The following is a 14,609-nucleotide window of genomic DNA, read 5'->3' as shown; positions in this document are numbered from 1 at the left end:
ATAACCTCTGTCACTAATTCATTAAAAGCGACAAGTAGCTGCAATGATTGTTCTGCATTATCTATATTCACACAAAAGTTACAGTGTTTTTCCAGGCTATTCTGTCATTTATGACATTGACAAGTTTCTCAAACCTCTTAAAGTTATTTACAAATGAAAGAGAAAATTTCTCCCCCAAAAGAAAAAAACCCTCATCCTGTTGACTTTATGCCCAAACTCAACATTTTCAGAGCAACAATGGGGTGACTCAGAAAATCTTTGTGGGCCCTGATTGCTTGGAAAAGAGTTCAGTGTGTCCCCTAAACCTTACATGACCTCACATCTAATTGGTCCACTGACTTCAACAGATTATGTAAGGAAGCCGGAATATCACTCTGAGATCATCTATTGAAAACCGGCTAGCCTGCAGCGCCACCTCACACGGCAAACCCTTGAAGAAATACCACCTTTGATACAATATAGCTTCACTTCAAGCACAAAAACATGAAAGAATCCCTTTTCAAAAACTGCCAATTTCATCTAAGCCTGGGGATTCAGCTTTCACACAAAAAGGCAAAAGAGCTTCAATTATCCACTTCAGCACTGCCAAGTGAGAGACTTGGGACTCAGATGATAAATGGAAGTTTTAATAGTGAAGGCAGGCAGTGACAAGATCTAGATAACAGAAAAACTGAAGAGCAAGCCAACTCCTGTGTCTATAATGGCCCATGCGCTGGGCTAGGTGTGTGAGCTAGAAAGCTGTCCTGCTGTGCCTGATACTGTGAAGACAGAAACAGGTTGAATGACCATTATCTCAATCAGACTCTCAATGAATTAAGACATTTTACTGTGATGAGATAATACTACTTCTGTGTGATTTTAAATTTAATTTCAGACGTTCACTGAGGAGTATTTCCAGTCTATAGCTTCTGGCAGTTAGCAGAATTTCTACCAATCTATTAAATAGATGTTAAATATGAATATCAGGGTTTATATTTTAATATTATGATTTATATTTCTTTACTGCTATAAGACAGTAGTGATTTTCAGTGCTCTGAGTAAGAACTTTGGTAACAGTAGAATAAAATAGCACTGCCATGCCTCAACTAGCTCCAGATTTTTCATACTATCCTTCTTTCTATTCCAGGACTTATTCTAAAAATCAAGACAAAGTAGCCAGAGACACTGTAGCCGACTGTAAAAGGAAAACCAAACAGAAGTCAGGAAATCTGGGCTTTGCTACTAATTTGTCTTCTGGCCTCTTTCTTTCACTTTCCTGGCTACAAAATGAGGGTTTTAATGAGAATAATAATTGCTCAAGTTGCTTCCTGCAACAAAAGTCTATTATTTTATGTTGTATTTCAAAGTATTAAATACTCAAGAAGCAAAAATCCTTTTAGAATTAGCTAATTTGAGGCATAAATACTGGAAGGAAAGCAATAGAGTATCAAACTTCAACAAACACCATTTCTAAAATATTTTTTTGAGTGCTAAATAGAAAAAAAAAAAAAAAAAACTATCAGCGTTCCCTCATAACCAAAACCCATGCTCTCTAAGCAAACATGTTACAGCAAGAGTGAAGCCAAACAATTTTAATTTTCTAATTTTGGAAATAGTACCTAAGAGAGGGAGAATAAGCTAAACAGATACACTACATGAACATAATACAGTAAAGGAATGCACAAAGACATGTACTATACAATACAAAATATCTGTCCAATCAACATGTGGCCACCACATAATGTATATGCAGATACTTCAGACCTTGGTTGATTTAGCTCAGCCACTTCTCCAATTTCAAGTTAACGGAACTCATAACAGTCTTTTTTGTAAAGATAGATATGGTTGCTTATAAGAAAGCCTACTAGGGACAATGTAATAATTTACTACCGGGAAACACATATCCTAGTGATGATGGTCAGTACCATCATCTTCATATACAAAAGAAAATACGTTAGATACTTTTTGATATTATGAATATAGTAGGAACAATGATGAATGGATAGCAAGCACAAAATATGCAAACTGGAGTCTACAGCCCATCCAGCTGCATTTAATGTAAGCTCTCTTCAGGTAAATGTCAAAGGAACATCTACTAACAACGAAACACACAGGAAAAGAAAAATTTTTATTACATAAAAGATGCATGAAAACAGTAATAAAAACTAAAAGTATGTAAACGAGAAAACATTGCAGTGGGTTTTGTTGCTGTTTTGGGTATGGGTTTTGTTTTGTTTTGTTCTGGTGACAATTAGTGAGAGTTTTGCTATATTTAGAAACAGATAACTTTAACATTTGGGAACTTGATCCCAGCCAGTCTTTGTAATGTCCCTCAGTAATTTGCAAAGAATAAATATACATTCATTGTAAGTCTATACTTAAAAGTTTTAAAATAGACGCTATCCTAAGATTCCTTGAACCCTTAAAGCTAGTACAGATATTCTTGTGAATTCTCCCACTTGATAAGAAAATCCCCCAAATAACTAAACATTTGAGACTATGACAAAATATTTCAGCTGACTCCAGATAGGAGATGATGCCATTTCAGAAGCTAAAAGAAGACACGGACAGGGCTATCCTGTTTGGAGATGTCAGGCAATTACTATGCTTCATGTCTCAGTGAGACAGAAAAGACCAACCTTCCTTCCACCATGGAAACACACTAGGATTGATCTTCGAAAGGAAACTGAAACCTATTTGAAGAGCCTACTGCTCTTTGTGATCCTGCAAACAACCCAAATGATGGAAAATTAAAAATAAAATCTAGATGGAATGCATAGTAGATGTCATTCTATAAGGGCAACACTGTATGAAGAGTAAATGTTTTTTAGCATATCTCAAGGTAAAGCACAGCAGCCCTCAGTAATCCCCAAACTCAACAGTGACATGGCATTAAATAATGGGAAATGAAACAGGAATCAGGAGGCTTGGGGAATGGTGTGGCAAGGACTCACACTTACCGAGCACTACAAGCCCTGGTGTTGTAATGGTTAAGCATTTGACTGCTAAGCAGAAGGCTGGCAGTTCGAATCCACCATCCGCTCCCTGGAAACCCTATGGGGCAATTCTACTCTCCTGTAGGGTCGCTATCATTCGGAATCGACTCTACGGGCAATGGGTTTTTTGTTGTTGCTCTTGTTGTTTTTAATATGTCAGGCACTATCCTACACGTTTCACATATGCTATTTCTTTTATATACAATATATGTACAAGGTTGAGACTCAGAGTCAATAAATAACCTACAGAAGGTCACACAGCAAAAAATTAGTACAGTCAAAATTTTAAACATAATCTGTCTCCAAGCAGTGATTTCCCTAAGAACTCAAACTACATAAGAGTTTTGCTGTTGGCTATCAAGCATGGACCTTACCCATCTCTGAAGTTTACTGTAAAAAGTTAGCTATGTTCGTAATAAGAAAAGGCCCAGAAATCACGAAAAATTATATTTTTTTCTCTCTCAATTATCATATACCCATGGCATGTAAGATACTACAGATCCATTTCGTAAATTTTTCTCCAGAGAATTATAACAAGAATTTGTGATACTAACCTCACCTCCAGAAAAGGAAACCTGCCTATTATGATAATATGATGAGGCATAGCCATTAAATAACAGACATTAAAAATAAATGTTCCTGACTCCCACTTCTAGTTAGGATGAAAAGTCACAAGAGAATTTCACTTCCACCCTAACAACCAGAACAAGCCAGTTAATTTATAAAAATCACAGTTTCTTAAAACCCATCACATAGCTAAGGATGCAAAGAAACATAAATGAATTAAATTCTAGAAAGTAATGAGACCTTCTGAGGAGGGAAGAGACCCACAGCTAACTTTTACCTCTGGTGGAACAGCAGAAAGGGGAAGAATCTGCTATACATGTATGTGTGAGAAGTAAGCCAAACTTTGTTTCTTTTTTAATTGTCCTTTAGGTCAAAGTTTACAGCTCAAGTTAGTTTTTCATACAAAAATTTATACACAAATTGTTATGTGACCCTCGTTGCTATCCCTATAAAGTGACCACACATTCCTCCTTTCCACCCTGGATTTCCCATGTGCATTCAACCAGCTCCTGTCCGTTTTTGCCTTCTCATCTCGCCTCTGGACAGGAGCTGCCCATTTAGTCTCATGTATCTATTTGAACTAAGAAGCACACTCTTCATGAGTATCATTTTATGTCTTACAGTCCAGTCTATTCTTCGTCTGAAGAGGTGGCTTCAGGGATGATTTTAATTCTGGGTTAAGGGAGAGTCTGGGGGCCATATCTTCTTGGGTTCCTCCAGTCAAGCATTAAGTCTGGTCTTTTTACCAGAATTTTAGGAGTCTGTCAGGGACTCTCTGTTGTGTTCCCTGTCAGGGTGGTCACCGGTGGTAGCCGGGCACCATCTAGTTATTCTGTTCTCAGACTGATGGAATCTCTGGTTTATGTGGCCCTTTCATCTCCTGGGCTGATATTTTCCTTGTATCTTTGATGTTCTTCATTCTCCTCTGCTCCAGGTGGGTTGGGACCAATTGATGCATCTTAGATGGCCTCTTGCTAGACAAGTCAAACTTTTAACAAACTGACAATGGCCACGCTCAGGTTGCCAGGATGGATCAGTATACTGCGAAGTTCCAGTCATAGGGAAATCTGAACCTACCCACCTACTCCTTCCCATTGGCCTTCATCGAGTACATAGGCACACATACTGAAAAGCAGAGGCAAGGCAGAAGCTGAGAGCTATCCTTCCTGAAGCACACTGGATCTAATCTCAGTGAAAGGCAACAGCCCACTGAAGGCAGAGGTGAAACAGAAGAAGTAACAGAAATTCCTCCAAGGCAATCTAGGTCTTTATCTAGTCGAAGGTGGCAGGTGCTCAAGAATGGTGCTAGGCCAAGAGAGCTGAGGTAAGTAAATCCCTCTCAGGCATTCTTGGGCTCCACTGAAGTGGCCTCTGGAGGCCAGCGGCAGGTCAACAGAACAGGCTTTCTTACAGACTAAAGAGATCAGAGAACCCCAAAAAAGATAAATTCCAAGAAAATCACACCCGGGTATATTAAAGCCAAACTACTGGTGGAAAAATAAACAAAATCTTAAAGGAAGAGAGGGGAAAAAGACAAATTACAAACAGGGGAATGACAACAACAAAAACTACAGGCGATTTTTCATTAAAAATAATGGGACAATATCTTTAAAGTACTCCAAAAAAAAAAAAGTAAAAACAGGTATTCCATAGCCAGCAAAAATATCCTTTGAAAATAAAAGCAAAATAAAGACATTCCCAGACAGGTTAAAACCAAGAGAATTTGTATTTAGCAGACATACAGTAAAAGAAACGCTAAAAGAGGCTCTTGTGGCTAAGAAACACTAAAAAAAAAAACAATCTATCAAGACTAAAAAGGTCTTAGGAGAAAACGCAGAATATTTTCACAACATTGGAATAGGCAAAGATTTCAAAGACAAGGCACATAGAGAAAAAAAATTTCTTCTAACCAAAGGATCTTGTTGTTGTTAGATGCCATTGAGTCCGTTCCGACCCAGAGTGACCCTATGTACAAGAGAACGAAACACTGCCCAGTCCTGCGCCATTCTCACAATTCTTGCTATGTTCAAGCCCATTGTTGCAGCCACTGTGTCAGTCCGTCTCACTGAAGGTTTTCCTCTTTTTCACTGACCCTCTGCTTTACAAAGCATGATGTCCTTCTCCAGAGACTGGTCCTTCCTACTAACATGTCCAAAGTAAGTGAAACAAAGTTTCACCATCATCCTGACTTCGAAGAAGCATTCTGGCTCTACTTCCTCCAAAACAGATATGTTCGTTCATCTAACAGACCATGGTTTAAAAATACCATTGAGACAACGAATAGGCAAGCAATAGGTTGAGAAAAAGTATTCATAATGCATATATATGACAAAGGACTTATATCCAAAACATACACACACACACACAAAAAAAAACTTTTACAAATCGACAATAAACAAACAAATCATCTTTTAAAATGGACAACACACAAATACCTCACAAAAGAAGATATGCCCAATAAGCAAAAGAAAAGATCTTGAATATCATTACTCATCAGGGAAATATAAATTAAAACCACACAAAAAGAGAACTACTAGAATGCTAGAGTGAGAACCTCTGAAAATCTATTTCTCCATAAAAGCAATGACAACATCAGCAAAAATTGTCAATATCAACTTTTTCAGAACTCTGGAAATTAATCAAAGGCATTCAACAATCCAAGGAACATTTATTCAAGAAAAACAGATGAATCTTGGTAAGAACAGTGGGATTTGTGGAGTTTCACCTTGCCCTATTCCCCTCCCCTTCTCCTTGGTTCTGAGGTGATCTTAAAAACTAACAACCCACAATCAAGATGAAAGCCAGGTGCCTGGAAGACACTGAAGGGGACAGAACAGTGTTGTAGCTCCCCAAAAGGCCCACCCCAGATGCAGTAAAATGAATCAGTATTATACAGCCTTTCTAGCCATTGTCTTGTAACTCCCACAAAATGATTGGCTGGGCCACAATCGTGCAAGGGATTGGTCAGTTTCCTATGCAAATTGAGTGATCTGTAGCCTACAAAGGGAACTGATAAGTTTGTGGTCCTGGAGGATGGACCATGCCTTAAAATTTACAAGGAGTAGGCTTATGTAAGTGTCAATCCCACAGAGGTTCAGAGGGACCTCACTAACATCAAGAAGACTCTGGAATACAGTGCATCCTTTGGACCAAGGACCCAGGGTCCCTGCACTGAGAACCTCCTAGACCTAGAAGAGAGAGTTATAGCACAGAAGCCAGGGCAAGATGGAAGGTGGCTGCCGTGGGCTTGGGCCCACAAAGCGAGGCAGCTGCAGGTAGGCCTGGCGGTCCACAGAGCAAGAACCGAAACTGAGCGCCTCTGAACAGGAGGCTTGCCAGCGGAGCTAAAAGAGCTATAACACTTATCCATGCAGGGCAGAGGCCTGAGCGTGCCCCGTGCAGGAATCTTTCTACAGAAGGGCAGAGCCAGATGCCTCTGGGTAAGAGGTGTCAGTGGAGCTAAAAGAGCAGTAACACTTGCTTGTGCAGGATAAGAGAGGCCTAAGTGTGCCCCATGCAGGGGATGCATGCCTTCCACCCTGGGCAGCAGGGGCCTGGGTAGCACATGGCAAGAAAGCCCTGCAGGTCTGGATAACATAGCAAGAGCTGGATTTAGAAAGGCCCAGCGGCTTGGAGATCCTGTGCAGGGGTCTTCCTGCCAGTGCGTAGAGGCCAGTGAGACCCAGTGGCCAGAGCACGAGCCTTGGGAGCCTTGCAGACCCTCCAGCAGCGTGGCGGTAGCAGAGGCAGCGGTGAAGTAAACACAGCATCTGACCTGAACCAGAGTGGCCCAGCAACACAGAACAGACATGGGTAACTTGGAGAAGGGTAAGCAGTTCTCCTTGGGGAATCTGTTGTTATTGTCTAATGTTTGCCTTCTAAAAAGAATGCTAATGGCTTTCACTTTGCAAACACTGCGTTAGTGTCTCAGGTGTCTGGCTTAATCACAGATGACCATAGCACCCACAGAATGGTTGATGTCAATGGGTGTACGTGCTTCATTCCTAGCAGTTTTATGGCTGGCTGGAAGTATAAGGCACATTCTGCCTGCATGTGCAGTGCAGACAGACAGTCAGACAGAACACACCAGAGAAACCTCACTACTTGACATGCCTGGCAACTCCCTGAAATGCCCCATTCTCAGAGTTTTTCTTTCTTTGACCCAACTAAGAGCTCACCATTTACAAACAGTACTATCCCAGAGCTTGTCAAAAAAAATCAGCAGTAATTGTTTAACATCATAGCCACCTAAGGCAACAGTAACGGATGGGGCTAACAAGAGGCTGACCAAACACCTTGTCAGTGGAGCCTAAAAGAGGAAAAACTGGGAATGAGATATCCACAGAGGACTTTGAAAAACTCCAATATATTCTTGGGAATATAGGAGGCCCCATGTCAAGGAAAGCACTAAGAAGGCCCTAACTTCTCAAAAGAATCTCTCAAAAGAAACCATGTCTAAATAATTAAAGGAAAATACACCAGAAAAAACCCAGTGCCCTCGAGCTATTTTGATTCACAGCGACCCTATAGGACAGAGTAGAACTGCCTGCCCCAAAGAGTTTCCAAGGAGCACCTGGCGGATTCGAACTGCCATCGCTTTGGTTAGCAGCTGTAGCACTTAACCACTACGCCACCAAGGTTTCCGGAAAATACACAGATAAGTTTAATAGCTCACTTCTCACCAGAAACTATGGAGGATAGAAGGCAGTGGGAAGACATATTTGGAGTGCTAAAACAAAAAACCTGTCAACCAAATATCATACATCCAGCAAAACTATCCTTCAAAAACAAAGGAGAAAGTAAGACATTCCCAGAAAAGCTGACAAAATTAATTGCTAGCAGACCTCCCCTACAAGAAATACTAAAGGGAGTCCTTCTTTCAGGCAGAAAGGAAAGGACACTCGGCAGTAACTTGAATCCACAAAAAAATAAAGAATACCTGTAAAGGTAACACATTGTAAATATAAAGAGAGAATAAATGTGTTTTTGTTTGCAAGTCCTTTCTTCTCCTATCTAATGTAAAAGAAAACGTCATTAAAGCCATAATTATAAAACTGTGTCGATGAGCATACAACGTATAAAGATGTCATTTGTATGACGATAATAGTATAAGAGGAGATGGAAGGAAAACAGAGCTTTATTGGAGCAAAGTTTTTGTATACTACTGAAATTATATTAGTATTAATCTGAAAAAGATGGTTTTAGGTTAAAGTACTAATTGTAACCATAGCGGCAACCACTGAGAAAATGATTTGAAAACATATATAGTAAAAGGAACAATGGGCCAATTGGAGAGGACAGATTACAAAGACATTTCGGGAGGCAGACAGTGGAACTTTGGGTTAGAGGAAAGAGAAAGTCTCTCTGGAGGAACATATAGTTTAGCCAAAGAATCATAAGCATCAACAGAAATTATTCTATGTTGTGCCCCACGCCTGGAACACAGAGTAGGAGAAGGAGATGGCAGGAGGTGAGGCTGAGACTAGATCAAGAAGGCTAAGGGGTGATCTTTGTTCTTAAGGTAGTAGAGATCCTCTAAGGAATTTTGAGCAAAGAAGTAACAGGATTTTGAGCAAAGTAACAGCACTGCCAGTCATTAACCCCAGTGCCGTCATTAGGGAAATGCAAATCAAAAAGAGATACCACTTCACACCCAGTAGGATGGCTATAATGAAAAAAGACAACAGCCAGTATTGGCTAAGATGTGGAGAAACTGAAACCCTCACACACTGCAGGTGGGAAAGCAGAATGGTGCAGCTGCTTGGGAAAACAGCTTACACAGAGAGCTACCATATGACCCAGCAATTCCACTCCTAGGTGTATACCCAAGAGTATTGAAAACATGTCCACAAAAATACTTGTACTTGAGTATTCATAGCAGCATTATTCATAATAGCCAAAAAGCAGAAATAACCCAAATGTACACCAATGAGTGAATGGTGAAACAACTTGTGGTATATCCATACAATGTAGTATTATTCTAGCATAAAAAGGAATGAAGTACTTATACATGCTGTAACATGGAGAAACCTTGAAAACATTATGCTAAGCGAAACAAGCCAGATACAAAAGGCCAGGTATTGCTCTATTTGCATGAAATATCCAAAATAGGCAAATACATAGAAACAAAAAGTAGCTCCATGGTTGCCTTGAACTGGGGAGAGGAAGGAATGGGGAATGACTGCTAATGGGTACGGGGTTTCTTTGGGGAATGATGAAAATGTTCTAAAATTAGGTAGTAGCGATGGTTCCACAACTCTGTGACTATATTAAAAACTAGTGAATTATACAATTTTAAAAAGTGAATTTTATGGCGTATGAATTATATCTCAGTGATTAAGAGCTACAGCTGCTAACCAAAAGGTCAGCAGTTCAAATCCATCAAGGGCTCCTTGGAAACCATATAGGGAAGTTCTACTCTGTCCTATAGAGTCGTTGTAAGTCAGAACCAACTCGACGGCAATGGGTTTGGAAATCCTGGTGGCGTAGTGTTTAAGAACTACAGCTACTAACCAAAAGGTTGGCAGTGTGAATCCACCAGGCGCTCCTTAGAAACCCTATAAGGCAATTCTACTCTGTCCTATAGGGTCACTACGAGTTGGAATCGACTCGGCAGCAACAGGGTTTTAAAAGTGTTTTTCAAAAAACCACAATGAGTTCCCATTTAACACCTAGTAACCAGAAACCTAGTAGAATGAGTAAAATGAAAAAGACTAGAAACACTGATGCCGGCAAAGGTGTAGATCAATACTGTTCGTCACAGCATAAAATGGTACAACTATATTAAAGAATTGTTTGGCAGTTTTTTATAAAGTTAAATAGGCATCTACCTATGACTCATCAGTTCAACTCCTAGTTATTTAATCAATAGAAGGGAAAACTTATGACCACAACACTTGTACAGGAATGTTGAGAGCACCTTATTTATAACAGCAAGAAATGGAAACTATCCAAACGTCCATGAACAGAAGAATGGATATACAAATTGTGATATATGTATGCAATAGAATACCACTCAGCAATTAAAAACCGACAGATAGAGCAACATGGATGATTCTCAAAATCACTGTTTCTCAATCTCAAAATAAATGTTTCTACTGAAATATTTATGAGTGAAGTGCTAAGACATCTGGGATTTGTTTTAAATACCTCAGAACAAAAAAAAAAAAATGGGCCAGGTAAAACAAGATTGCCGTAATGTTGATAAACGTTGAAGCTGGGGTTTATACTACACTCTCTAGTTTTGAGTATGTTTGAAAATCCCCCCAAAAAAAAGTTGAAATAAATAAATGAATATTTCTTACTGTAGTTCTGTGGCACTAGTTCCGGGCTCTTAGGACTTTTCAACTTGTAGGTTACATCTCCAATATTAACTGTATCACCTACAAAGAGAATAAGAAAAACACAACCATTATAAGAGACAAGAAAGAAAACCTCACACTGTGCCTTTCCCAGCAATGGTTCTTCTGGCCTTCAGAGAGGGATTTTTGTTGTTAGCTACTGTCAATCAGTCAAGTAAATTCCAACTCATGGTGACCCCGTATGTGCAGAGTAGAACCGCTCCATAGGGTTTTCAAGGCTATGACCTTTCGGAAGCAGATTGCCAGGTCTGTCTTCTGAGGCACCTCTGGATGGGTTTGAACTGCCAACCTTTTGGTTAGTGGTTGACCCCTTAGCTGCTTGCGCCACCCAGGGACCCCTACAGAGAGGGACTGCAAGGATAAAAATCAAACCCCCACTTTTGAGTCCTCTACCGCTTCTGTTCTGACACCAGCTGCACATGCAGCACTTGTTCCTCTGACCCTGACCACCCGGGGCTACGTCAGACCTCACACGATAAAGAGCACAGTCCTAGGGACTGGCAAGTCTGTCCAAGACCTCAGATGCCAGCCACAGTGTGAAAGTCCCTGCAACACCTCCACTTCTGACCTGCTGACTACAAATTCAGGGGCTCCCTCTACTTCCTCAGGATACCATCCACAAGGTCAGGGATCAACAGCCCTCCTTACTTCTGACCTGCTGGCTCCTACTACTCCCTTGGGCTTAATAATTTGCTAGAATGACTCACAGAACTTAAGAGAAAGCACTATACTAACAATTACATTTTTACTACAGCAAAAAAGATATAAATGAAGACATACATAGGGCAAGGTCTGGGACGGGTTTCCAATGCAGATCTTCCATGTCCCAGAAAGAAATATGCTACCCTCCCAGCTGTATCAATGTCTACACCAGCCAGGAAATCCAGAGAGCATATATGCCCAGAGCCTTTAATGGGACCTCATTACATAGGCAACGGGTTTGGGTTTTTGTCACCCTGAAGACTAAGGTGTGCCTGACCCAAGTCATGGTATTTTCAATCACATTATATGCATGTGAAAGCTGGACAATGAGTAAGGCAGACCGAAGAAGAACTGATGCCTTTGAATTGTGGTATTGGCAAAGAATGTTGAATATATCATAGACTGCCAGAAGAACGAACACATTTGTCTTGGAAGAAGTACAACCAGAATGCTCCTTAGAAGCAAGGATGGCAAGAGTGTGTATTACATACTTTGGGCATGTTGTCAGGAGGGATCAGTCCCTGGAGAAGGACATTATGCTTGGTAAAGTATACAGGGTCAGCAGAAGAGAGGAAGAACCTCAACGTGATGGACTGACACAGTGCCTGCAACAATGGGCTCAAGCATAAAAATGATTCTAAGGATGGCACAGGACTGGGCAGTGTTTCGTTCTGTGGTACATAGGGTCACTGTGAGTCGAAACTGACTCAACAGCACCTAACGACAACAACATTATATATGCATGATTGATTGAGTCCTGCCCCCCTCCTCTGAAGTTAGCTGATATCATGAGGTGGTCTTTCTGGTCTGGCCAGCCCCCACCTGAGTCATCTTATTAGCATAAACTCTCAGGTGTGGCCTGGAGACCTATAGGTAACAAAACCAAAAACCCAAACCCACTGCCATCGAGTCAATTCCCTACAGTGACCCTACAGGACAGAGTAGAACTGCCCCCACAGGGTTTCCAATGAGTGGCTGGTGGATTCGAATTGCCGATCTTTTGGTTAGCAGCCAAGCTCTTAACCGCTACACCACCAGGGCTCCATAGATTAAAAAAAAAAAAAAAAAATTCACTGCCGTCCAGTCAATTCCGACTCATAGCAACCCTATACCACAAAGTTGAATTGCCCCATGGTTTCCAAGGAGCGCCTGGTAGATTCCAACTGCAGACCCTTTCGTTAGCAGCCGTAGCTCTTAACCACTACACCACCAGAGTTTCACCACAATTATTCAGGAAATTCTAAGAGTATAGAGCTATCTCTCAGGAACCAAGGATAAAGACCAAATTACTTAAGGTAAAGCTAATGTAAACCCCATGGGGATATTACCAAAACGCTCCACACATCTAACTATGTCAGGCACCAGAGACTCTGCTCTCAAACTTCTATCCAAAGTTATATAAAGGAGAAACGAGGCATCAGTGAGATTCACATTTTAAATGCTAGCTTAGGAAAAAAGAAAAAGATAAAATACAATCAAATATATTATCCAGCTTTTTTTTTCATTAACAATAATGTTAATATGGTCAACAACGATATAAAAGGATGCATTTTGTTTAAGACTATTCAAAGCATCAACAGGGTGAAATTTTGTCATGTACCTTCAAACTTTTTGCATCTTTACCAGTCTTTGTTTTTATTATATGCAATTTCAAGTTTTCCAGAAAACTACCTAAAAGTTCAATATTTCTAGGTACATTAAAAGGACAAACTCCCAGTGGCATATATGCCAAGAATTCCTAGTTGAAACACGCAGAACAGAACAGTAAATTCTCAGTAACCTCTAAAAGCCTCTAATTCTTTTAAAGTAACATTAATCTGTAGCTGATCTTCTGAAGTGCAAGATTAGACACTAAACCAAACAGTCTTTCTACGCTTTACTCTCTCCAACAGCAAAAAAGGCAGGTTAACGCCATCTGCACCTGGATCTATGCTTGGAAAGAACTCAGAGACACGCAGAAAAAGTAGCTGTGCAAAACACATCTCTCGGCATCACCAGCTGAGAGCTAATGAGGTATGCTGGAGTAAGACTAACTCCATAAATCAGGATGGTAATAAGAATAACAGTGACAGCCAACACTTGTTTAATGCTTACTATCTTCTAAGTACACATTTCCAAAATAACCCCATGAGACAGATATTTTACAGATGAGGAAATTTATAAATCTGTGAAAAAGTTTTTATAGATGAAGAAATTTATTACAGATGTGTAGGGTCGCTATAAGTAGGAATCGGCTCGATGGCAGTGGGTTTGGTTTTTTTGGTTTTTGTAGTAAATTGAGAAAGATTAGGAAGACATACAAAACAAAATTGTTGCTAAGCCCAAAATTAGCAGCCAGAATAAGACCAGGCAAAACATACTGAGGACAAAAATCCAAAGGGCTGCAAACCTCCTCCATAGCCTACTATACCTACTCTTACCCCCTCCACCTATCAACTCTTTATCTCCAAAAAGTCTGTGGAAGTGATAAAAGGACAGTCCCTACACCAGCAGCCTCAGCATCATTTGGGACTCGAAATGCAAATTCTCAGGCCCCAACCACCACCACTCATCTGTCAGTTGATGCCTGTGTGTTGCTCTAATGTAGAACAGGTTTCAGTGAGGCTTCCAGGCTAAGACAGACTAGGAAGAAAGGCCTGGAGATCTACTTCCTAAGATCAACCAGTGAAAACCCTGTGGATCACAAGGGTGCAACCCTGTTGCGCACGGGGTCGCCTTGAGTCCAGGGCTGACTCACTAGTAAATAACCACACCACTATCACCCACAGAATCAGGAACTGTGTTTCAACAAGCCCTCCGGGTGATTTCCAATGCAAATTCAAGAATCACTAGTCCATTAAGTCCTAATGTCCTCAAAAACCAGGTGCTCATCAGGTTCTCATATTACAACTCTACTTACTTCAAGGTATTTGGCTGACTGATGATCCTGCCCTATTTCACTAATGCAGAAAAATATAAATTAGCTACTTTCTAAAGGAGATTTTCTTTAGTAGTATCATTGCTT

General features: G+C 40.4%; 1 protein-coding gene across 2 annotated transcripts in view; it reads right to left on the bottom strand.

Annotated features, from left to right (window-relative positions):
* Positions 1 to 14,609, bottom strand: part of VWA8 (von Willebrand factor A domain containing 8) — a 481,697-nt gene that overhangs the window by 443,709 nt on the left and 23,379 nt on the right. For both annotated transcript variants that reach the window (XM_049853196.1, XM_049853197.1), the window contains exon 2: positions 10,847 to 10,924. In XM_049853196.1, coding sequence (XP_049709153.1) covers positions 10,847 to 10,924 — 78 coding nt within the window. The remainder of the gene's footprint in view (positions 1 to 10,846; positions 10,925 to 14,609) is intronic.

Source organism: Elephas maximus, chromosome 14 (genome assembly GCF_024166365.1).
Source record: "Elephas maximus indicus isolate mEleMax1 chromosome 14, mEleMax1 primary haplotype, whole genome shotgun sequence".
Taxonomy (NCBI): Eukaryota; Metazoa; Chordata; class Mammalia; order Proboscidea; family Elephantidae; genus Elephas; species Elephas maximus.
The sequence above is the reverse complement of the archived record's forward strand: the minus strand, read 5'-3'. Positions and strand labels throughout refer to the sequence as shown.